The 25,432-nt window shown below is 35.2% G+C and overlaps 2 protein-coding genes across 2 annotated transcripts in view; one reads left to right on the forward strand and one right to left on the reverse strand.

The window, feature by feature from the left end:
* The window catches only part of LOC136822146 (ubiquitin carboxyl-terminal hydrolase 32-like), a 59,599-nt gene extending 42,924 nt beyond the window's left edge, over positions 1-16,675 (forward strand). Inside the window, exons 18-32 of the mRNA XM_067078381.1 lie at positions 275-378; positions 1,216-1,285; positions 1,872-1,931; positions 2,515-2,629; positions 4,008-4,159; positions 5,341-5,928; positions 6,588-6,760; positions 8,127-8,195; positions 8,577-8,697; positions 9,056-9,174; positions 10,190-10,262; positions 12,476-12,616; positions 13,803-13,940; positions 14,355-14,447; positions 15,784-16,675. Coding sequence (XP_066934482.1) covers positions 275-378; positions 1,216-1,285; positions 1,872-1,931; positions 2,515-2,629; positions 4,008-4,159; positions 5,341-5,928; positions 6,588-6,760; positions 8,127-8,195; positions 8,577-8,697; positions 9,056-9,174; positions 10,190-10,262; positions 12,476-12,616; positions 13,803-13,940; positions 14,355-14,447; positions 15,784-15,957 — 2,190 coding nt within the window. The 3' untranslated portion in view covers positions 15,958-16,675. The remainder of the gene's footprint in view (positions 1-274; positions 379-1,215; positions 1,286-1,871; positions 1,932-2,514; positions 2,630-4,007; positions 4,160-5,340; positions 5,929-6,587; positions 6,761-8,126; positions 8,196-8,576; positions 8,698-9,055; positions 9,175-10,189; positions 10,263-12,475; positions 12,617-13,802; positions 13,941-14,354; positions 14,448-15,783) is intronic.
* A 3,914-nt stretch (positions 16,676-20,589) lies between these two features.
* Positions 20,590-25,021, reverse strand: LOC136822136 (chymotrypsin-like elastase family member 2A). The gene is made up of 7 exons (XM_067078371.1): positions 24,917-25,021; positions 24,070-24,222; positions 23,293-23,469; positions 22,667-22,732; positions 22,085-22,261; positions 21,176-21,472; positions 20,590-20,948 (listed from the first exon to the last, which is right to left on the reverse strand). Exons 1-7 carry the CDS (start codon positions 24,945-24,947, stop codon positions 20,689-20,691), a joined length of 1,161 nt encoding a protein of 386 aa, XP_066934472.1. The 5' UTR covers positions 24,948-25,021; the 3' UTR covers positions 20,590-20,688.
* Between the last annotated feature and the right edge of the window lie 411 nt (positions 25,022-25,432).

Here is a 25,432-nt window from a genome sequence, read left to right on the forward strand (position 1 = left end):
TTTTCAACAACCTATTTTTAAAATTTCAAGGCTTACTTATTTTATGGAGCCGTCTTGGTTGACACTGACAAGTAGTGTTAAATGGTCATTATATGGTCTTTGACTTCAAGAACAGTCAAACAAAGATAGTAACGGATAAGGTCAGGAAGATTCCAAGATCAAAGAAAATTTTGAACTAAATAGAATTGGGCCTGATTGTGCTTACCGGCCGTTATTTTAGTGAGTCAACAACTCCAATTGTGAAAAAGTATTAATAGATCTTTTCATCTTTCAGTGGACGATTGGGCGGTACGCGCCACGATTCAACGGTTTCCAACAACACGATTCACAAGAGTTGATGTCCTTTTTGCTGGACGGTCTTCATGAAGATACCAACAGGTACGGTATATGGACGTTCATCTAGCGTTAGATGGACCTTTTTTCAACGTTTTGACCTTCTGACTAGACGGTCTGTATGAAGGTACTAGCAGGTACGTTGTATGGGCGTTCATCTAGCGTTACCAGGACCTTATATTTGACGTTACCAACAAGTACAGTAGGTGACTGTCTGTCTTAATTTGTCTGAACAACTTTGGTAGGTCTTCTTCGTTGAATTTCTCGCATTTACTTATCCTGGATATCCAGGCTGTAAACTATTTCACAGTATAGTTTTTGATATTTTATGTTCTGGTTTACAGCCTGGTCTCCCTAGAGCGATTTGCATCCTCGTATGAGAATGCAGTCCGCTTGCTTGCGCTCACTTCGCTAAAACCGTAAGGACCGATCTACATGGCGCGGAGCAATTCTGAAGCAAAAATAGGATAGTCCTCCACTTGCTAGTGAAGATAGCAGAGTTTACTGTTACATGAAAACATCAAGAAGAAGAAAACAGAGGCAAGTTCATTTTCCAAGAAAACATGGTCGGTCAAGATAATGCATGCAAACTTGTTTATGGACTCTGGTGTAATCTTTGGATGTTTTAAATGGTTTTAGACCTGGCTTTTTATTAATTTCTGTTTTGCTGCCCTGGGTTGACTAGTAAAGGTTTGGAAACATGGGTTCGCACTTTCATTCTCTAGGGAGACCAAGCTCTATAATTTTAGAACTTTGTATGTTGAGGTAAATTTAGTTTTTTCTAAAATTTTGAGCTTGGATATCCAGGCTAGCATTTACTTTGAATGTCCAAAGTATTTTTAGTAGGCGTAAAAAATAACATTTATCTTTCTTTTATTACAGAGTTCACGACAAGCCGTATGTAGAACTAAAGGATAGTGATGGGCGGCCAGATTCTGAATTAGCCAATGAGGTAAGTACCCCGTCATTAAGACATTCTACAATTCTGTCGTTTCTCCAAATTTTATAACAACCTCATTTTGTTATTTTTCCGAAAACCGTCACTTCACATCGGCGGGTATCATTGTTATTCCAAAATGTGGCGTCGAGCACTTCAAGAGTGACGTTTTTGAAGAGTTTTACTTTCATGCTCGTTAGTCCTGAATTCTTTGATCTCGGAAATCCAGTGCTAATATTAACGAGACAAATGTTTTACCTTGTCTTGTAAAAGCGTTTGCAGTCCAAAACTTCATAGAAGTGCGAAATTTTATCTCGACTAGCTGTAACACATCCGACTTACGTATTTCTCAACAGAGATGGGATAAAATCCAAGTTTTAAACGAGTGTTATTTCTTTTAAACTTGTACATTTTACAGATAGCTAATTTTCATTACAACAAAATTTTTTACTGATGATGGTACTCTGTTGAGGCCGAAACGTTTAGAAAATTTCAAAAATGAACCAAAAGCAGAGCTTCTGTTATTTAATTTTTTACTGGAGATGTATGGAAAGATTGATTTATTTAATTAAACGAGTGTTGTTCTTTACTGTCAAACTAGGCTTGGGAGAACCATTTGAAAAGAAATCAATCCATTATCGTCGACTTATTCCAAGGAATGGTATGTAATATTGACTCTCTGAAAGTTAAATAATGTTAAAGACAGTGTTTTCCGTCTTAGTGAAGTATTTATAAAGAGGTTTTTCCAACTCAAAATTCTACATACCTTATTGGAACTAATTTTCGCGGGAACTAATTTTCGCGGTCGAAAAAAAATATCCGAAAAAACTCATTTCACGGGTTTTAATTTTCGCGGTTTTTTTCATTCTGGAATTTTTGCGGGTTTTAATTTTCGCGGTTTTGCCCTTTTTTGAACAAATTTCTTTCATTTTCCTAGGGATTTTTCAAATTTTTCGATGAAATTGGAAAAATTTGTATTTCGCGGGAATAAATTTTCGCGGTTTTTAACTCTCAAAATTTTTCGCAGGCTCAAATTTTCGCGATTTTGACGAAAAACCGCGGAAAACGCTAAAATTAATTCCCGCGAAAATTAGTTCCAATAAGGTAATTCAGCAAAGTTTCAAGAATAATGTGTTAATTTGCTGGGTAGAATCCATTTTCCTTACCAGTTGATCAAAACTCTATCCAAGAACGATTCTTCAAATCAAACATAATTCTCACACGATTCCTTTATTTTCTTCTAGTTGAAATCGCAAGTCCGTTGTTTACATTGCGGACATACGAGTATACGGTTTGACCCGTTTACATTTTTATCACTACCCTTACCGATGGAAAGGTCTCTGCATCTTGAAATTCCAGGTTTGATTTATTTCACATGACCTTCAATTTAAAGTATTAGTACAATGTATTAAATTAAAGGCTTTATTTTCTCTGAAATTCGAATAAAAGGAACACAAAATCTTGAACTTAGGTTTTTGGAAACTTTAAAAATTTCACACTGATAGACCTTTTCATAAATTACGTCACGAACATCACTTGCCTCGTTTTGAAATTATTGCCGTGGTTTTTAACTCCCAGCGGATTTTACTAAAACTACTTTCTATTTCTTTCTATTTATGAAAAAATAATTTAATGTCTCAAGGGACATAATCACCATGGTAATTGTTTGAATACGAGGCAAGTGATGTTCGTGACGTAATTTATGAAAAGGTCTATTTCAAATTTTATTTGAGACATTTAAAGATATTTCATATTTTCTTAGATGAGAATTTATTAATAGGGACCTCTTAGTTCATTTTATTGTCATTTTTAATCCTTTTTAAGCTTTTTTCACATGTACGTAAAATTTTACTTAAGACCTTGAAGGGTGGGAATTCCCCTAAGCTTATGTAGAGTTTGCTTACGTTACGTTGCTTAAGTTTTGTACGAAAGGAAAAGTCACGTAAGACCCTCTTAATCAACAAAAACTCTACATAATTTCGAAGAAATTCCCAAAAGACAGCCTTACGAACGATTTTCCGTAATATCTAAAGTAAAATTTTACGTGCATGTGAGAAAAGCTTTAAGATAAGCTTAGAGGGTGATTTTTTTCCTCTAAAGTTTTTTTCACATGCACGTAAAATTTTACTTAAGACCTTAAAGAATGGGGAATTTCCCTAAGCTTACGTAGTGTTTTAAGGCCTTAAGTAAAGTTTGCTTACGTTCAAAACATTTTGAATGGAAGGAAAAGTCACTTAAGACCCTCTTACGGGACAAAAACTGTACGTATGGGCGGGGAAATTCCCAAAAGACAGCCTTACGAAGGATTTTTCGTAAGGTCTAAAGTAAGATTTTACGTACATGTGAAAAAAGCTTAAGGAACATAAATAACGTATTAAAAGGTAAAACGCATGGACTGTCATTTTCTTTGTAGCTGATTTTTTTCCAAAATTTTGGTACGACACACGGAAGAATATTGGGGTTTTCCAGAAATAGTCCTTGTCCCCCTGTTGAGGATATCGGATATCCAGGGGGTTAACGACTTTTGTTCAAAAGTGGATATCCAGGGGGTTAAATATCTACAAGGGAGCGGATATCCAGGGGGTAAAGTGTCTTTTCAAGTAAAAATACGATATCCAGTGGTAAGCATCTTTATACGAGAGGATATCCAGGGGGTTGAGCATATTTTTAAGAGAGAATATCTAGGGGGTCTTTACTAATAAAGTAGCCCATTTTTATAATATTTTTTTATTTTCAGTTTTTACGCGTGATGGTAGTGGGATCATCAAGTATGGTTTGTTGTTACCCCCTGATTCAACCGTCCTCCACGTGCGCAAAGAATTATCGAAATTGTGTACAATTCCTGTGGAAAATTTGTTGTTAGCTGAAGTTGTAGGGTTCACAATCAGGGTATTTTCTTTTTAACGTTTTTTATCTTGTTTCATTTCTTTTCTATTCAGTCTAACTCTTATCATCGTGACCACGCAATTTTTTGTCTTCAATCACGATCACGAAAATCAGCAAAAGAAATGGCTAATCACGCAAAAGTCCTAATCACGTATCACGGCTCAAAAAAATTTTCAAATCACGATCACGTTTTGACCTCTCATCATCACGCAATCACGAAAAAAAAAATCCAAATCACGTAATCACGCTACAAAAAAGCCCCTATCACGTCATCACGCAAACTGCTTGGGGGGCCTCTTTAAGCACAGTTTTACTATAAATCGGACTTACCTGTTATCATCTCAAACAAGGGGGATTTAACAGTCCACTTTCTCGAAATCAAAAGAAATTACCATGACTTTTTTTGTGAGCTTAGGCGTAGTAGTGTAGTAGTCATCGTTCTTGACTTCCATGCTGGAGGTCAGGTTTCGATTCTCACTCGGTGCTACGATTCACTTGGCAAGTGAATGTACCTTGGCCCGGGTCAACCCATGCCATGCGAGGGGAATAGGGTACCATCGCTCTGATACAAGAGTATGGGGAGATATGCTGGACATTGAATGTCTTGAAAATCTTTTCATTGAATTTATTCTTGACTCAGAAAGGCACCACGCCTTATTTCAGTTCGATTATCTCCTTACATAGCTCTAATATATATTTTTTTCCTTTCAGAGATGGTTTTTCCTTTAAGTTTTTCTTTTATTTAATAGCTAAGTACCTCTGGTGATATCACTTAGTGCCTTGCGGGGGGAGGAGCTATCTATTTTTCTGTGTTCGTTTTGTAAGTAGTATATGTTCGTAAGTGTGATGTAGTTTCTCAAATTATAAAGAAAAAAAATTGAATGTGGTGTGGTGATAGTACTTATATGTTCAGTACCTGCGAAAACGCAAGGTTCTCCCGTACTGTGCGAGTATCATCATCGATACAGCACGGCTCTGATGTGTCGCGAGCACAGTCTAGCAAGCGCTGTAATTTCCCTATCCCGGGATAGGGCCCGGTCCGATGATATTGGAGGGTTCGCTTCTCTCACTAGGCTTTTTTGGGTCACATACGAGTTGAAGAGTTCAAGTGTTGTTTATTTTTGATAAGCAGAATTATATGAATGACCTCTTTAAATCCTAATCTCAACCCTTTTCTCATTTAGAACTTCTTAATGGACTCTCAAAAGCTGAGTACAACGGCAATGGGATTTCTATACGCTTACGAATACATTCCATACGATGAAAACTACACGTCACCCTCATCACCCATGCATCATCATTCATCATGTGATACTCTCTCCTCAACCACAAGCAGTAACCAACAGCAACAGCAACCACAGAACGTCATATCCACCAACATTGGGAACACCACTCCGGACCCATTCGATGAAAACACAACCACCACTACTACTACTGTAAACACTCTAAAACCAAATGAACAATCTTCGACTTTGAAAAACAATACACGTAACAACACTACAACTAAAACATCAAAATCGAAAAAACCGAAAAACCCATTCCGTCACCGTAAAACGCATTCACATTCTAAAGTTGTTGAAGTGTCTTCACAAAAACCATACACGAAGGAGAGCACGAGTAGTACAGAAGTGTTGGAAGTACCAGGTATTGTGAACGCATCGTTCTCCAACGTACAGGGGAACGGTAATTCATCTGTGAGGTCATCAGCATCATCTGAATGTGTTTGGGATTCCAGTTTCCATGGCGTTGTGGTGGCCATTAACAGAAAAACTGTAAGTATAGGCTATTTCACAGTCGAAATGAATCATGGGTAATCAGGACTGATTGCGCCCCGATAATGGTTTCCCGTTGGTTAGACGCAAAAATCGTCCAAAATTTTCAAAACATTGGACCAATAGTAAGTTGTTATTAGCGCGCAATGGTACTGATAACCCATTACGCTTTGCGACTGTGTAATGGCCTATTTGCACCGAAATCTAAAACCGAGTCTAGAATTGACAATCTGTTCAATGTTCTGCAAAGCCGGTATGGCAATCTCCAACTAAAATTTTTTAGAAGCTTGCATCGTTTTAAAAGAAAATTCCCATCAAGATCGTCATTCAAATCTTAAGTTTTAAAGCCTGTTGGATCTTTGTCTGATCTTCAAACTAGTTCTTTTGACCTTTTCAACTACAGCACCTGACCCCGAGAATGTAGTAGCATATTGTTACATTTTACTTATTATTTCTAGGCATTAATTTTTAAATTGAATTAATTTTTTCCAACAAAAATCTGAATCGAAAGTTGATTGGATACTACCTGAATTTCACTTAGATAGAGAACAATAAGAGGTAGGAACTCAGATTGGATTTCATGTCTCAAAAAAATCTCGATGAATCTTTGCTGGTGTAGTAATAACTTTTTTAACATCCCTTGTATGTCTTATTTACAGATCCAACAAACAAATTACTTTTTATCATGGCAAAAGTTTCGTCCGGTGATATTTGGTGTGCCTTGTGTTCTCTCTATAGCTGAAGACACCAAAAACAGGGACGTGTACGAACAAATTTCCAAACACATTTCAAGATATATCACTGGTGAACAGCACTTGCAAGATGAAGACAAGTATAATGGCTTCCTTTTTCTTAATCTTGGCACACCCTTTTATTACCAATTACCTATATTGGGCTTTTCCAGAAAAAAACCGTGCACCCCCTGTTGAGGAGTTCCAACCTTTTGTGACCTACCCCCTTGAAATTTCAGTCGATTTTAGGATCATACCCCTCTGGAATTCCGAATTTTTACAAATTTTCAATCATCACCCCCTTAGAATTCCGCTTAGTTTTCGACGGATTTTCGTCTACCCTTATGGAATTCCACTGCGTTTCAAACCTTACCCCCTTGGAACGGAAATGGACCTCCTCAACAGGGGGTGCACGATTTTTTTCTGGAAAAGCCCATTGAAACCTTTGATTAAGTTATATTTGGCATCTCTGATGGGAGCTTTCAAAAAAGTGGTAACCGCGCTGGATGCCGATACGCCGAATACGTTTTTCGTCACATTTACGTAACATCCACATTGAGTTTTGATTCTATTAAGATACCACTATGTAAAACCCAGATCAAAGTCTTTGATTAATCTGTTTTTAGAAATTGCCTCCAGGCTTTATTTAAAGGGTTACTCTCAGATGGTTACCAAGATTGAGATACTTCAATTCTGAACCTACAGGGAAAGCCAGAATTCATTTTTCCAAAACTTTAATAGTTTTTCTTAAACCCTAACTGAAATTCTTGGTTTTTAAAAGATCTCAGAAAGCAGTCGACATGTTTTTTTATGGATCTCGCATTTTGCGCTTTCCAGTTTGTTATTGTAATCCAAGTTGGCTTACAAACTCACAAAATTCCGAGAGATTTTTGCTTTCAATTTCGGTTATTTGTTTATGTTTATGCGGACCGTTGCGGAGCAAGTTTTTAGTATTATCGCTGCTTAAACGGTTCCGAAGAAATCTTTTCTGTCAGGAGGTTGCAAAGCATCTGTAAATTATTTCTTCGAATGGGTAACACTTTTATACTTTATTTCATTTTCCTTTTATGAGGTAAACCATGATGATGGTCCTATTTTGAGTCAAGAATGTTCAATAGACATCATCGATTATCTTTGAGAAAATTCTACAAGACCCCTTGAAATATAACTCACCTACGACAAGTCCGACGGACTTTTCAAGAACTTCAAAAAAAAAACAGTGGGACCTCTCGCGGACCTCTCGCGGACCTCTCACGTTGGAAAGAGCTTTTTAAAGTGGAATATCTTGACACAGACTCTTCAGTTGGCAAAACTACTTGGGGAATCACATGTATAAGAGCAGGTACCCTTAAAATCTCAGACCATCTGATTATCCCATTAAAGCTCAGTGGTTATTGCCCACAACTTGCCCAATCAAGCACTCTCTTTTCCTCCCATAACTTTCAACTTACTACTCTCCTTTTACAGCGTTTATCCATTCGAGTTGAAATGCGTAGATAAAGATGGAAATTATTGTGTTACCTGTCCCTGGTATAGGTAAGCTTGCTTTGTTTTCTTTTGAGTCTTAACTTGACTCCACAAGCCTTTTTCTAGTGAGTGAGCAATGCTGTTACTCGCCAAGGGTCATTTTTTCATATTTTGAACTACACTTAGGGTGGAAAACTCGAAATCCAACCTATTGCTTACTCGAAATTTAATCACTTTTTAGCAGAATAGGTAGAACACTGCCTTTTTTTCTAAATGCTCAATATCTTTGTTGATGTTGTATGAGTGAAACATAAAAAGCCATAAGATGTGTAACCAAAAATTAAACATAACACATTTTTTAATGAGTTTTATGTATTGGTTTTGACATTCTGTCATCATAACTAAAGTTTGAGTTGAAATAATTAAATAACCTCAATGCATTTCTTATAGATTTTGCCACGGATGTAAAGTGCCGTGTGATGATGAATATTTCGCTTTCAATTCAACATATCTTGCTATTGATTGGGATAGTACCACACTTCATCTACAATATCAACAAGCATTGGAAAAGGTTAGTAATAAAGTTATACTAATGCCTTAGATGTCTTGACCTTTTAAGATTTGCCTAGAAAAAGGGTACTGAAATATTTCTGTCAACTGTTAGCCCCTATACAAGAATTTTGACCCTTTCCTGAAATGATAAATATATAAATACCTTCCAGATTTCGTTGCTGCATTAGCATCGGTACTATCACCCATATCTATTTTAGTAAATGGTTATTACTGAATAACAAGGAATTTGCAGGTAGACGACTTGAAAAAGTCTCCAGAATAACTAAATATTTATCATTTGTTTTGCGAAAATTCACCTGTCAATTAACTCTTATTCTAGTAGGGCTCACTAAAAATGTCTTTCTTTTTTTCCATAGAACTACACAATGGACAGTAGCATTGATACATGTTACAAATTGCTACAAGAACCGATCTCTGTTGAGCAGTGTTTGCGAGATTTTACGAAAGAAGAAGAATTAGGAGATGATGAAACTTGGTAAGTTTGAATAAAACAGCATTTTGTCAGTACACGTTTTTTTATAAGAACATCCTAAATTGGAAAACCTTAGGATGTTTCAAACTTTAAAGTTTCAAGCCTAAAATTGTTCTTAACGTGTTCTTATTTTCACCGTTTTGTCAGCATTTTGTCCTTTTCTTAACAATTTGGGTTTTTAGAGTCAATAAAGCCTTTAAATATTCTAAAGTTGTTCTTATTATTTTGAAAAATTAAAGTCTTCTGTTCTTACATAGTTTATTTTATAAACCTCTGAAGGTGCTTGTAGATGAAACATCAGATGAAAAAAGTGGAAATTTATTCTCTATTTTTCGTCCCTGCTGAAAATGATCGAGTAAACAAAACCTCGCTGCAAAATATTGTGCTATCTTTTCCATCCCCTAATTCACAAAAAAATCCTAATGTGCAGGTGAGAACGGGGTATTGTTATGTATGTGCCAAAATATCAAAGAAATATTTTGCTAATGCAGTGAACCAATTTTTTCTCCAATTTTTTTGTTGTCTCATAGTCCTTAAGAAGGCGTGATTTTGGGCTACACCAATGCTTATGTTAACCAGGCTATGCTTATGTCAGCTGCAACATTAGCTTACGTTCACGGCCTGCAGAATCAAATGTCCCCTTCTCAATAATTATCTACTCGAAACTTGTTTAAGGCGTTTTTCTTTAGCCCTTAGATTAAATCCCATTAGCAGAGTGGGTAAACCCAACCTCACCACCCCCAGAGGCTACTTTTTTTAAAGGGTGTCGGAAAGCAAAGGATACTAACAAGCCTTTTTTACACCCCCAGAATTGTAGTTTTTAGTAACTTAAGAACGTACTTTATTTAACGGACATTTTCCATTAATAAAGCGGGCGCTAAATACACATTTTACACCAGTTTTTTGGCAATCCATTATTCTACTGACCGTTATATTTCCAGAGCTATATGGAGTCAGAAACTGGCTCATCGTTGGATAGCTTTTTAAAAGTTTTATAATGTTAGATTTCCTTTTTCAGGTACTGCTCAAAATGCAAGGAACATCGAAAGATAGCAAAGAAATTCGATATTTGGAAACTACCAGCCATACTTGTAATTCATTTTTCATATTTTTTTTATTCACTGTTCCTAGAGGCTTTGATCCGAGTTAATTTCTCAGTCATCGACAAAAATAAAGCAATTTTAATCAACGGTGGATCCCTCAATTCCTTTTTGGACCTACCTAAGGTAGTCCTTTAAATTAACCCTTGTCCGTTCGTTCGTCCGTTCGTCTGTTGCCAGCTTTTCTCGGGATCGGCTCATTAGTTTTTTCTAATTTTTTGCACAATGATGCAAAATGGCAATGCCCAAAATGTGACGGAGCCCGATTTTAGAAAAAAAAAATTTTCCGGCCGAAAATGGCGGAAATATGCCGCAAAAACTGGTTTTTCGGCATTTTCTCGAGATTTCATCATTAATTTTTTCTGATTTTCTGCTCAGAGATGCGTATTAACAATGGCCAAAACATGGCTTAGTCCGATTTTCGAGAAAAAATTTTTTCCGGCCGAAAATGCTGGAAATATGCCGGAAATCGCCGTTTTTCTGGATTTTCATTAGACTTTTTCCATATAATTGGTTGTTTTTTCATTCAAAAACATTATTAATAGCAATGCCCACCATCAAGCATGTTTCAATTATCAATAAAATTGATTTTTGAAGCCGGAACTTTCTAAAAATCGCCGGAACAGCCGATTTTCGCCGGAAAAACAGTATTTCTTGAATTTCTTGAGCTCTACTTTATATTTTTTCATGAAATTTTGCACACTGATGCAAAATGTCAATACCTAAATTGTGACGGAGCCCGATTTTCGAAAGAAATTCAGTTCCGGCCGAAAATGCCGGAAATATGCCGGAAAAACTGTTTTTTTGGCATTTTCTCGAGATTTTATCATCAGTTCTTTCTGATTTTTTGCTCAAAGATGCGTATTAACAATGCCCAAAACATGGCCGAGTCAGATTTTTGAGAAAAAATTTTTTCCGGCGGAAAATGCCTGAAATATGCCGGAAATCGCTGTTTTTCTAGATTTTCATTGGACTTTTTCTTTACAATTGGTTGTTTTTTCATTCAAAAACATTATTAATAGCAATGCCCACCATCAAGCATGTTTCAATTTTCAATAAAATTGATTTTTGAAGCCGGAACTATTTTAAAAGTCGCCGGAACAACCTATTTTCGCCGGAAAGACAGTATTTCTTGAATTTCTCGAGCTGTACTTTATATTTTTTTATGAAATTTTGCACACTGATGCTATATGACAATACCTAAAATGTGACGGAGCCCGATTTTCGAAAAACATTTTTTTCCCTCCGAAAATGCCGGAAATATGCCGGAAAAAAAGTTTTTTGACATTTTCTCGAGATTTTATCATAAGTTTTTTCTGATTTTTTGCAGAAAGATGCGTATTCGCAATGCTCAAAACATGGCCGAGTTCGATTTTTGAGTAAAATTTTTTTCCGGTTGAAAATGCCGGAAATCGCCGTTTTTGCAGATTTTCATTGGATTTTTTCCTTATATTTCTATGTTTTTCACACAAACATTATTGATAACAATGCTCACCATCAAGCATGATTCAATTGTCAATAAAACTGATTTTTGCAACCACAACTTCCTATTTATCATTTCCCTACAACCCTCCCCTCTCCCCCCATCAACAATCAATGATGAATTTATTGCGTTGTGTATTTTCGCTAAACGCTATATTTTCTGACTGATTTTTTTCATTTTTCTGTTCGCATTGCTATCTAAATTTCATCATCAGGTAGGTCCATTCAGCATGTTGCTTGTTTTAACTGTAATTGTAACAATTCAAAGAACGCCACATTTTTTTATAAACATAGGGTAAATTTTTGTGAGCCTCGTTATACTCATCAGAATTCTTCTTTTGAGCCTCAAACATGCTTATGCTATGCTTTTATGATGTAAACAGTTTTGGGGTTTTAGCTTCGACTTACACGGTTGTGTGTAATTTTTCGTCTCTATTTCATTTCTGGTAACTTTTGAAATAAAAGCAGATTTGATTTTTGAGATCTCGTTGACTGAGGCTCAGCATATGCTTAGGCCAAGAATTGAGTTTTTTTCAATTTTGTGCCTGAATATGCTTTTAAGCGTTGTGCTTATAAAAACATGTATTTCTACTGATTAGATTTACTACTGTTCGGCAAGAAACCGGTCATGTTTTGGGTGCTTCCGTATAATACATTACGTCATGAATTTCACGAATTGAACTTTTTACCCCTTATATATTAACACGTTTAAATTTTTTCAGGTCATCCATCTGAAGAGGTTTCAACTGGTCAACAATCGTTGGGTGAAATCCAACAAATTAGTTCGATTTCCGTTCGAAAATTTCAACATTTCACCTTATGTTCCTCATTCATCTGCGTCCACTACTTCAAATATTACGGAGGTAAGTTTTAGGGAGATGTAAAATGTTATCTCCTTTATTATTATTTTTGGACCTACCTCCGGGTACCCCGGTGGAGGTCCTTTAAATTAACCCATGTCCGTTCGTCCGTTCGTTCGTCCGTTCGTTCGTTCGTCTGTTGCCAGCTTTTCTCGGGATTGGCTCATTAGTTTTTTCTGATTTTTTGCACACTGATGTAAAATGACAATACCTTAAAAGTGACAGAGCCCGATTTCGAAAAACATTTTTTCCGGTCGAAAATGCCGGAAATATGCCGGAAAAACTGTTTTTTTGACATTTTCTCGAGATTTTATCATTAGTATTTTCAGATTTTTTGCTCAAAGATGCGCATTAACAATGCTCAAAACATGGCCGAGTCCAATTTTTGAGAAAACTTTTTTTCCGGCCGAAAATGCCGGAAATATGCCGGAAATCGCCGTTTTTCTGGATTTTCATTGGACTTTTTTCTTATAATTGGTTGTTTTTTCATTCAAAAAAATTTCCGTTTTTGCAGATTTTCATTGGATTTTTTCGTTTCATGTCTTTGTTTTTTTCAAACAAAAACATCATTTATAAGAATGTCCACGATTAAGCATGGTTCAAGTTTCAATGAAACTGATTTTGGTACAGGAACTTTCTAAAAATCGCCAGAACAGCCGAGAATCGCCGGATTCCATGAATTTCTCAAGTTGTTCTCACATTATTCTGCATTTTCATACTATTGATCTCATTTTTCAATTGTCTTATTACATCAATCTTCAGGTAGGTCCATTCAGCATGTAGTTTGTTTACTTTGCCTCTCTCGTGAGGATTGGGTAAACGAACAGCTATGATAGGGAGCTACAGTATTTGTGGTAGTAACGAAGATTCAAAATGTTTGAAATATTGTTAACTCGATATTTCTTTATAGTTTATAGCACTGTCTTTATAGTTTGGTATAGTTTTAAATGTTGGACGAGTTTTGACCGAGCGTCTTGATATCAAGCCATATTGATGTTCGTAAACTCTTCCCTTGATTCCTAGTGGATACAGTACAATTGATTTTCTCTACTTCGAAGCTCTATCATTCGATACGCTTCATTATTCGATTTTATTGAAAGCCACTGTCAACAAGAAACTCATGAACGACGCTCTACTATTCTATACGCTCCCATTTTCGATGAAAATCCAATTCAATTTTCACCTTCAGGTCAAATCATGCGAAGATGAAAACGAAGAGCAAAACGCACTAAATACTCTTCTTCAACACGAACAAAAAGAAGAACTGCCGGAAATTGAAGGAAAAACAAATAACAATAATTACAAATACAATTTATATGCAATTTCGGTGAGTTTGGTCACCTTAAATCAGTGTCAAAAGCTCTTTCGTCATAGACGGTTATGGCTTTTCGTCTCAGAATTCTGCTGCACAGTTAAGTAAGATTTTGAAAAATATGTGTTAATTAAATGTGTAAAATCCATTTTCCGTTTTAGAGGGAAAACCTTGCTTTTACAAACGTTATATAAATTATTTTAAATTATTTTAATATTTTTAAATTTTCCAAGTTTCTGTGGATTTCTCTATCAGGGAAAAATATTCAAAGCAAATCAACCTGAATTTATAGGATATGACCAAGTTAACCCCCGACAAGGAAATTGACTAAGATTGTCCAATTGTAAATTTCTCTAAAGCTACAATTTTCTCCACACGGTATTTATTCACCAAAAAGATCTTATTAACATTTTCCTTATTTTTCTTCAGTGCCACGCAGGTATGTTGAATGGTGGCCATTACATTGCATATACTAAAAACATGAACGGAAAATGGTATTGTTACAACGATAGCTCTTGTAAGGTATGTCAAATCCTCTTCTTAACTTACATTAGGGCTATATCATGTCTATATCTGTAAAGTTTCTGTCCGTTCAACCAGGCTCAACAAGTCACAAAATTGGTTGCATTTTGTTAGAATTTCTTGTACCTCCAGTGCTGCTTATAGCCTGTAGAAATTTCTTAATAAAGGTATTTATTGAAAAGTTTGTTGATTTTTGGACTCTCAAGGCGAACGGTGGTAAGTCTTAACACAAACTTTACCTAGATTTTGACGTCCAAAACAAAGTTTTTAGAAAGCCGTAAAAAAGGCAGCTAAAATCTGTAAAAAATATCGGGGAACTTGTTGCATTAGCGCGAGACTTTGCGTTTTCTTGGAGAATTTTGAAAATTGGCTGACACTTCGTTTTCGCTTTGTTTGTGTTTTAAAATTATGACTTTTAGTCTCTTGCTCCACAAATTTGTTCTATTGGATTCGCGCCATTTGCACACTTTCGATTTCGCAAGCAATGTTTTGTTCTCGATAAGTTTGTTTTGATTGACAGATCGAATAGAGCATGGTTTAGACTTTATTCAGCCTTTGTTTTGAAATTTATAGCCTATCTACATTTAGTAATTTTAATTTCTGCCCAGCTTTGGCCAATCCTGTTTTTTCTTTTCTTTTGTTTGAAATGTCTTCGCGAATGTATTCAACGATCGTATTTATTAATGACATTCGAATTCTTTTCAAAACAAAACAAGTTTCTTTTATAGAAACGAACGTTTCAAATGTAAATCCCCTGTAAATCAAAACATAAAAATTGAAAAAGTTTGTCGAACAATAACAGCATTCAAAGGGCGATAAAAAGCAAGAGAAGAAATTAGTCCATCTTTTTATTCATATAAAAACATTCAAGTGGTTGATACTGTTAAAAACTGTGTACGTCATTTTACATGTTTAATTTCGAAAAGTTATGAAAAGGGTTAAAAAAAAGCAACTTAGAATTGACTCATTTATCTTTTTAAATCTGATAAAAACAAAGTTGCACTATTCTTTGTGGCTTTCCGCCTTTTCCTAAAGAATTCTCATTTCTACATTTCACTCCTCTTTACCATGATATTTTCTCAAATTATCGAAAACTGGACGGCGTATTTAATTCGAGTGAAGCAAGAAAAGGATCTCCGGGGGAGGGTTAGAGTCAAACTTTGAAGATATCTTTTTATTAATTTGATCATTTTTTAAGCCAGCTTCAACATCCAAAGGACTTTTAGTGCGTTCAGCTACAGCTTAACCGGCGTGCGACGCCGGGTACCGGCTAGTAATAAATATTTTTCCAAAACAACCCAAATTTGAAAAAAGTCAAAATTCTTATTTCTTTTAGGAAGTTGAAGTGAACTTGTTGGAAAACGAAGCGCCGTACATGTTATTTTACGAGATGGATCAATTAAACTCTATAGATTATATGCCAGACATTAAAAATAAAGAACCCATACAAATTAACCAAGAAGAAGACGAGTTTGATCGAGAAGTCAAAAAATATTGTTCCGTCATGTAAACAGACCCTGTAAACAGATAATGTACATCCTTAGATTCGTTCAACGTACTAAAAGACGCCTAATAATTGTAATATTTCGTTCAGCCCTTTATCGGTTGGTCTCTTTTGAACATTACCGGATTTTGTTTCTATCATATAAAACATGTTAATAAGCTCTATTCTACATGTAAACAGAGACTTAAATCCTGGTATTAGCTACATTACAAGTTGTAAGTATTCTCTACTCGGTTTTGTCTAATTCTGATGTTTCATCAGAGGGTTTTAACTTATTAAATACTTTCCATTGAAACTGAGCCAAAGCCTCTAAAAAATATTCGGAGAGAAGAGCGATAGAATTACAGCGTGAAAAAAAAATCATTTTGAATGGAAAATTAAGAAATTCTAACTTCGCTCAAAGTACTCTCAGTGGGCCGTTGAAAGTGGTACTGTTCTGCCGCGTAAAACTTAGATTCAACTGTATGCAGATGAATTAAGTTTAACTTGAAATTTTTTTTTCAAGAGAAATATATCAAAATACAGTGGAGAAAAAACAAAAAATACAAAGTTATAATATTATAGAGCATGGTGCAGATAGATTAGTCTGAAACAGAATGTTATAAACAGTCTGTGTGTGAACCCTTGTTGACAGAGTTTCTGAACTTTGAAAACCCAGGCAAACACACATAATCAACTTACCGTGAAAACTCTTTCGCAAGCTCTAAAGACTTTCAAAACTACTAAAAACCACATCAAAACATAAGCCACGTGTATTTAGACACCCAGCCAACAGCTATTTTGTTTCTAAATGAATCTATGTTTTCATTTTCATTTATTTTCCTTTTTTCTGCAGAGTCAGCTTTCTCCATAAATTATGCGCGCGCATCGAAATTATCAAAATGCACGCAAAAGTACTGCTAAGTAATACGCACAAAATCTGGACAATTAGACTGAACCTGCATTACAGGGAAAAATCTCCCTGCAGGCGCGTTACCTGCGCCAAGTGTTAAACAAGCAGCAAAAATATCATAAGCTAGACTCTGGAAAAAGTTTAATGCTTGGATTTCCAGGCTACTAAACTATATACCGACGCCAAATATTTTTGATATCTCTTTTTTGATCAAAGGATACGCACGAAACTCTATCAACAAAATTCCCCGTCAATACTTTCGCAGCCCCTTATCATAACTTTGGTGTTCAGTTTTCTTGTTTGTTTGTTTTTGTTTAAGAGAAAAAATTATTTTACGAAATTGATAAATTTACTTTAATCTTTATACCTTATAAATAGGGGTGTTAAAAATCTTAACAGTATGCATACTATAATGAACGATACCTTGTAAATATATTATAATTACTAATTTTGAGAGTAATTTGTTGACCTAAATGTAATTTTTCATCTTCGTTTTTTTAAGTTAAATTTCATTTCTTTTTTGTATACAACACGAAAATAAATTGTTTTTTATATATCTTCCGTGGAGAAAGATGAAATTCGTCTAATGATGACTCGTAATACTTTAAGGTTATGCGTCTTTTATTAGAACACCCCTGTAAAACAGCCTCGTTGGGACTCCCTACCCACTGGGAAAAATACCCTATTATTTCAGCCCCACTGGAAAATTGACTTTGTTTTTATTCCCATTAGAAATACAATAGGCACTCCAAAACCGTCCACACAATATTTTTTGACCTGGGAACAATATAATTTCTATCCACATTGGGATTTCGATAAAAATAATATTCCCCATTGTGGTAAGAAGTTCCACCGGGGTTGTGAGACATGGGTATATTAGAACCCGTTAATCTTGGCTGAGGCTCGGCTGTTCTCATTTTTCGAATTTTGCGGTCATAAATGTTCTTAATATGAGGCTCGGAAAACACGAGTTAAAAAACACGAGTTAAAAAACACGAGTTACAAAAAACACGAGTTACGTTAAATGTGACGTCATCAATGGGAAATTATGAAAAAAATACACTGCTAAGTAATACGCACAAAATCTGGACAATTAGACTGAACCTGCATTACAGGGAAAAATCTCCCTGCAGGCGCGTTACCTGCGCCAAGTGTTAAACAAGCAGCAAAAATATCATAAGCTAGACTCTGGAAAAAGTTTAATGCTTGGATTTCCAGGCTACTAAACTATATACCGACGCCAAATATTTTTGATATCTCCTTTTTGATCAAAGGATACGCACGAAACTCTATCAACAAAATTCCCCGTCAATACTTTCGCAGCCCCTTATCATAACTTTGGTGTTCAGTTTTCTTGTTTGTTTGTTTTTGTTTAAGAGAAAAAATTATTTTACGAAATTGATAAATTTACTTTAATCTTTATACCTTATAAATAGGGGTGTTAAAAATCTTAACAGTATGCATACTATAATGAACGATACCTTGTAAATATATTATAATTACTAATTTTGAGAGTAATTTGTTGACCTAAATGTAATTTTTCATCTTCGTTTTTTTAAGTTAAATTTCATTTCTTTTTTGTATACAACACGAAAATAAATTGTTTTTTATATATCTTCCGTGGAGAAAGATGAAATTCGTCTAATGATGACTCGTAATACTTTAAGGTTATGCGTCTTTTATTAGAACACCCCTGTAAAACAGCCTCGTTGGGACTCCCTACCCACTGGGAAAAATACCCTATTATTTCAGCCCCACTGGAAAATTGACTTTGTTTTTATTCCCATTAGAAATACAATAGGCACTCCAAAACCGTCCACACAATATTTTTTGACCTGGGAACAATATAATTTCTATCCACATTGGGATTTCGATAAAAATAATATTCCCCATTGTGGAAAGAAGTTCCACCGGGGTTGTGAGACATGGGTATATTAGAACCCGTTAATCTTGGCTGAGGCTCGGCTGTTCTCATTTTTCGAATTTTGCGGTCATAAATGTTCTTAATATGAGGCTCGGAAAACACGAGTTAAAAAACACGAGTTAAAAAACACGAGTTACAAAAAACACGAGTTACGTTAAATGTGACGTCATCAATGGGAAATTATGACGTCACAAGTAGATAATTTAACTCGTCAATTTATGGTGCACCTTAAACGGACGAGTTAATTAACTCGTCAATTTATGGTGCACCTTAAATTGACGAGTTAAATTTTCATGAAACCAAGTTGGTCAAAAATTCTAAAATGGTGGTTAAATTATTTTTTGTGCCTATTTTTAGTTTAAAACTATTGGAATGGTAATTTTCTCTCATAATATTCTATAGTCTTTAACTGAGACAGAAGTTGACAAAAAGTATTTAGGCTGGCTCAAATGCTAAGGGAGGAGCATATGTATGTAGTTTTGTTTCATATAAAAACTTACTGGTCATCCTTGGGAGTTTTTGATATCCAAAATTGAATCACCATTTGATAAGAATAAAGTTTAGATAAATAAAGGCTGCCTTCGAAAACTGAATTTCGAAGGCAGGAAAGTCTACTAGCGAAAACTGAAGCAAACAAAGCATTCCATTTCTCTACATACATACCTCTTTCCAATCGAATCTCAATTTAATTAATTTTACAACTTTCCTTCATTCTCAAGTTTTATTTTTAAGCTTGAGAGTAATAATTATAGGTTTTATTTTTTGAAAAGCTCAATGTGTTTTTTTCAAAAGCTAAACTGCCAAAGTCTGCCAAAGTCACAAATGGAACTTTTTGTTTTGATTTTGATTGCAACATTTTCCAATCTTTCGAATGTGTGACGCAATTTGATTGGCACAAAATAGAACGTGCGCGAAAAAACAACGCAATGACTTCTTCTCTGAGATGACAAAAATCGCAACTCCAATTTGGCGCGCGATGCCTAATTTTACATTATAAAGATTTTTCTTCGAAGCCTGGAATCTAAGTCCTAGAATATCTTTCAATCAGGTAAAATTTCGTAAACCTATTATTAAAATATATCTCTTTTATCTCCAAGAAAATCAATGGTATATTATTCATATTGTTTCCATTTGGTAGTTGATAAATAACACTTTCGTTTCAAATTACGGAAACATATTTTGCAAACTGTTTTTTGTTTGATGAAAAATGTTGAAAATTCTCGATTGCGTAATGGAAATCGAAAAAAAGAACTTTAACAAAGAGGTTACGATTCCTGAAAATAATTCTATTCATTGTCACTTTTAATAAATCTTTTAATTCATTTAATAACGTTTTCATTTAAAAATATTCTTTTTTAGCAAAACATTTTAAAACTTTTTCTTACAATTATTTTTAAATTGTACTCGTAATGAACCTATTATGCCTACTAATAATTTTCAATTCAATAATATATTGAATGTATGCCTATTTTAATCTGAATTTTAGAATTTTAGACCAACCTCGTAAGATTAAGGTGCACCATAAATTGACGAGTTAATTAACTCGTAAGATTAAGGTGCACCATAAATTGACGAGTTAATTAACTCGTAAGATTATGGTGCACCATAAATTGACGAGTTAATTAACTCGTCAGTTTAAGGTGCACCATAAATTGACGAGTTAAATTATCTACTTGTGACGTCATAATTTCCCATTGATTTCCTATAGATTAAAATGGTCAAAGAGGGCCTCAAAAATACATTTGAAAAATTGGATTGAAATCAGCCAGATTTAAAGATTTCTTTGAGGGCTCAAAATAGAAAAATTAAGTAATCAAAAAAATTTGCTTTAGCATTATATATTTTAATTTTCAACATATCAATATTTTTACATGTTTGTCAATGATTGATTCAAGAACTGCTCAATTAGTAAATTCGATCTTCATTCCATAGATTTCTTCTTCTTCATTTCAAGCATGCGCAATTTAGATCTTCTATAAATTTGTGGTATAGATTCGATATTATTGATGACGTCATTGTACGATAAAATGGTCAAGACAATCCATTCTTTTATTTTTGCATGTTGCATTTTGGTGAACACGCCATAAACAGAGAGAGGACCGCCCTGTCCACAACTGTAACCCCAAGAGACGAGACCAACAGCCGCCCATCGTCCACCCTTCTTTTGACACGCCAATGGACCTGAAAAAAAATATTGTGACGTAGCTTTATTATCTTTCTTTCCATTTTAAGTTTTTCCTGACTGACCAAAACGTTTAGTAAGTCAATTTCATTTTATTAAAACTAGTTGGGAAAATTGGTTGAACCGGCTTAATTTTTTCCATCAAAAATTATTCTATAGTTAAGTTTGTTTTCCCAATCAATTTAATTGGCCAATCTTATTTTTCCCTTACAGAAAATACACTCACCGCCTGAGTCTTGGTTGCATGCATCTGATGTTACACCATTTGCATTATCCCGATAGCGTCCGCAAATAGCTCTCGAGTGAATAGAGCCGTTATAGGCTTGTTCCGCATTACATATAGCCCGAGATACCAATTGGACTTTGGCCGTACGTGGAATATCGTTGACTATATGGCTACTTTGTGATCGGCCCCATCCGGTAACTGTACATTCTGCGTTATCGAAGTCTTCTGGAGCGTCCGGGATACAGATAGGAGAGATGTGATCATTTAACGATAAAGAAGTTGAAAGTTTCAACAAAGCTAAAAGAGATAGAAAATAAGATATTTCTTGCATTCTAAGGTTATTTTCGGTAAGTGAGCATTTGTCATTTCTTAACGAGCATCTCAATCTTTAACGACATTTTGTGCGCCTTTTTTGAACGGATGCTAGTAGAAACAACACGTCTAATTATATGGTTGTCAATAATACAATTATTGATAAAACCTATGGCACAAAGCCGGAAAATGAGCATTTCTTCCCTCCACCCCCAAACAATTTTGTTCCATCTGGATTTGACCCACCGTAGCTATCTTTCTTTTTCGTACAATATTATTGGGAGGTGGAGGGGAGACATTGCCTTAAACGGGAGCATCCCTGCACCAAGCTATATCCGCCATCTTTGATCGAAGTTTTTTTTGAATTGGTACCCGTAAAGAAGCCATTGCAAAAGTTTTCGAGGGAAAGTAGATCTACTGCTCTCGATGCATTTACACCACTATTGAGTAGTGCCGCCATTAGGGTACCCCTTTTCAAAAAACTCCGATTAAAAATTTTGCTTAGCCGGGATTGAGAAACTTGGTCCAGAGTATATAAGAGTCAATGGCTAAACCACTAGAATAATGTGATATCATTTTGTTAATGATTATACTTACCAACGTCAAAATCATCAGGAATATCAACATGTCCTTCTTTCCAAAAAGGGAAATATTTATCATGTTTGAGAATTGTTTTCACTCGTCTCATTTGTTCTTTATTTTCACTTTGAGAGAATTTATAATCTCCTGCAAAAACTCTCCAATCGTTTGGATTGGCTGAAGAATAATCTGCATCTAAAAAGAAATCGAATACACTTTTTGGTTGAAATATTCGAATAAATTTATGAATTAGCCTAAAACCGACTCTCGCCCGAACTTTAAATTGCTAAAAAAGAGGAATTAACCAAAATTCTCAATAGTTTGACCGAGATTGTATGTGGTCCTATGTGAGAGAAAGCTATATCTGAAATCAGAGAATTCAAAGGAACTTCTGTACCAGAAATGAAGTTACAAGCACCAAAAGGATAAAAAGTTCATTTTTTCATCTTCATCTCTGATTTAATCCATTTTTGTTCTCACAGCTGATCAAATATTGCAAGGCAAAGTTGGCAATTAATTTTTGTGTTAGGCTCCTTTTTTTATTTGGTCAATCAAATGCTAAAAATATATTAGCCTCCCAACAAAATGATATGCTCTTACCAAAGCAACTTGCAGCAGTCAGAACCCAATCTTTTGAAAGAACAGCTCCATTGCATTTTAAAACTCCTGAAAATATGAATTTATATTTTTATGAAGATTCATTTTCATAATATTGGTCTTATCGTTCTTTATTCGTTCCCATTTTTAGATTAAAGGTTTTATTTTTAAATAAGAGTGATATCGTTTGCTTACTTATCAATTTTAATTTACAAGCTGATATTGAATTGACACGGATGTGGAGCAAGATTGGTCGGAAAGAGGAAGAGAAAAATATTTTTTTTGCTTATATCAGCACAACATAACAATAGGTAGACACTGTCCTGATATGAAACATGTGTCTGATATGAAACGAAAACACTTCTGTAAAAACAAAACCTTTAAGTATCGATTGACAAACCCTACGTCATCTTAGGTAGGTCTTTGACCACAGTCGGAGGCGAACCGTAAGGCTGCACTTTCGAAAGCTGTCTACTAGAAGCTAGGGAATGGCTCCACTATTTCTCCCTGGATCGCTCCCTTGGTCCTTCTCTTTATTGATGAGTATCAAGCAGAGAGCCATCAAGTACCAATTTTGTGTTAGAAACGAAGTCTTTGATCCCTTTGCACTACAGATCACGTCATCTTACCGTTTAGTCTCAGTGAAACCAACCATGGCCATTCACCATTAATTGCCTCCCGACCACCAACAACTCTACGAAAACGTTGGAGAATTTCTTTCCCTTTATTTCCATCCTCTCCGATTTCTCCTTCAGGTGCACCGCTAGATGGAGGTAAGGGCTTACGAACTCCACAATGTAAAGGTCCTGAAATAAATCGTTATTGAATTGAAAAATTTCGTCTTTATCCTATTCATGATATTCATGACGTAACGGTCTATACGGAAACGCGTAAAATAGCCCGAGCGCGATCTTCGTTGATTTTTTAGACTCACTCTTGCTGTTTTCTGGTGTTTGTACATTGAAAAGTTACGAGGGTATAAAAGGATAAAAAAACCATATGGCTCGCACACACTCGGTACCCATTTGGCTTAGTACCCCCCCACCCAGTTATCAGGTTTAGTAGATTAAATTCTTTAGAGAAAACTTCTTTTACTCAAATCATAATAATACTTTCGGATCATAAGACTGCAGTGGAATGCTTTGTTTTTCACTACAACCCTTGACTTGAAAAAAGACTTGGTACTGCATAAAGATACACCTGTCTCACAGCCCCGGTGGAACTCTTTATCGCACAGGGATGATAAAAACTTTCAATCGAAATCCCGATGGGGTTTGGAATTCCTTTGTTGCAAGTTGAAAGAATCCAGTGGAGATCGTTTTGGATTGCAATCTTTTACATTGAATTTAAATGCAGGTATCCTATCGGGTCTGTGACACGGGATAACAAAAGCCAATTTAACTTACTCTGTTTTTGACAAGTCTTTTTACAAATCATTGAGCTTCCACCGTAAATATCATTACAAATTGTGGTGATCTTTGATACATCTTCACAATACGGGCTGAAGTCCCATGCTCCCAGGATGCATTGTGTTGAAAGGAGTATAAGTAGAAGAAGAACTGTAATTTGAAACATAAGTGAAAGCTGCGTCGTATATTACAAGATAATTGTTTAATTTTTATGTTTATTTTCTCCCGCCCCTCGTTTTTTTGCATACAGGATCTTTATCCGAACATCTGGTATGATAAATACTGATGTATGGCAATTAGTTGAGAAAAGAATGAAAATTCAACATGAAAAAGAACATCATTTTTCAATGAAAGAATAAACTGCTGTGGGAAAATGAACATTTTTGAAGCAATAGCTTTGATGTTAAATATTTGAAGATCGATTGAACTATGAAAACAGATTGATGTGACATTATTTGAAGAGAACACTTTTTCAAATGTTGAATCCCATCGCAAGAAAGTAACAAACAAATCTGTACTGATTATCATGACCTCTGTCTTAGGATAGGCTCTCGGGGGGACAAGATGGAGTTTTTACAAGCTCTTATTTGATTGGTTGGTCGTTAACCAGTAATAAAACAATTTTGTTACTTTTTCTAAAGAACACGTCATTTCTATTACTCCAAATGACCAATCACTAAATTATCTTATAAAAACTCCATCTCATCTGCTCTTGGGGGCATTCAGCAACATAAGCTACGGGGATAGGCTGAATTCTTCCCAGTTTCCCTGCTTCCACTGGGCCTGGGAAGTGAATGTGAAAAAAGCTAATTAAAAAGAAGCACATGTTTTAAAAGAGACTTACCTTGACAAATGATCAAGTTCCATTGCCCCATTTTCAATTTGGCTCTGATACAGTTCTTCGTCTTGACAGATTACCGAAAGTCAAGGGAATCAAGGACTGCAAAAAAAGGAAGAAAAACTGAATAAAAGTCGAATGTATATGCTTTCATTCATCCCTCCCACTATTTATATAGATACTGAAACGGCGCCTAATCAAACAAATAATGAAGTGCCATATAGACAAAAGAATGAAAAAGGAAAATACAGGAGAAATATGTACATAAATTTCTTCATCTTTACATTATATATTTGTCTAGAGAATGATTGATATGGGGGCTGGCAAAATAGCTGGGAGGAGCTAGTCATATTATTATATACGCTGTTCAGATTTTACGAAATACGTTCTAATGGGTGTAAAGTCTAAAAGACGTAACGCGCTTTTTGCGCTTTACACCACTAAAGCCAGAATTTAAGGTAAAAAAATTGTGGCTCTTTAAGACCCGTTTTTCAGGCTTCCGAAAGTACAATGTATTTAAAA

Source organism: Clytia hemisphaerica, unplaced genomic scaffold (assembly GCF_902728285.1).
Source record: "Clytia hemisphaerica strain Z4C2 unplaced genomic scaffold, Clytia hemisphaerica genome assembly, whole genome shotgun sequence".
In the NCBI taxonomy this organism is placed as follows: Eukaryota; Metazoa; Cnidaria; class Hydrozoa; order Leptothecata; family Clytiidae; genus Clytia; species Clytia hemisphaerica.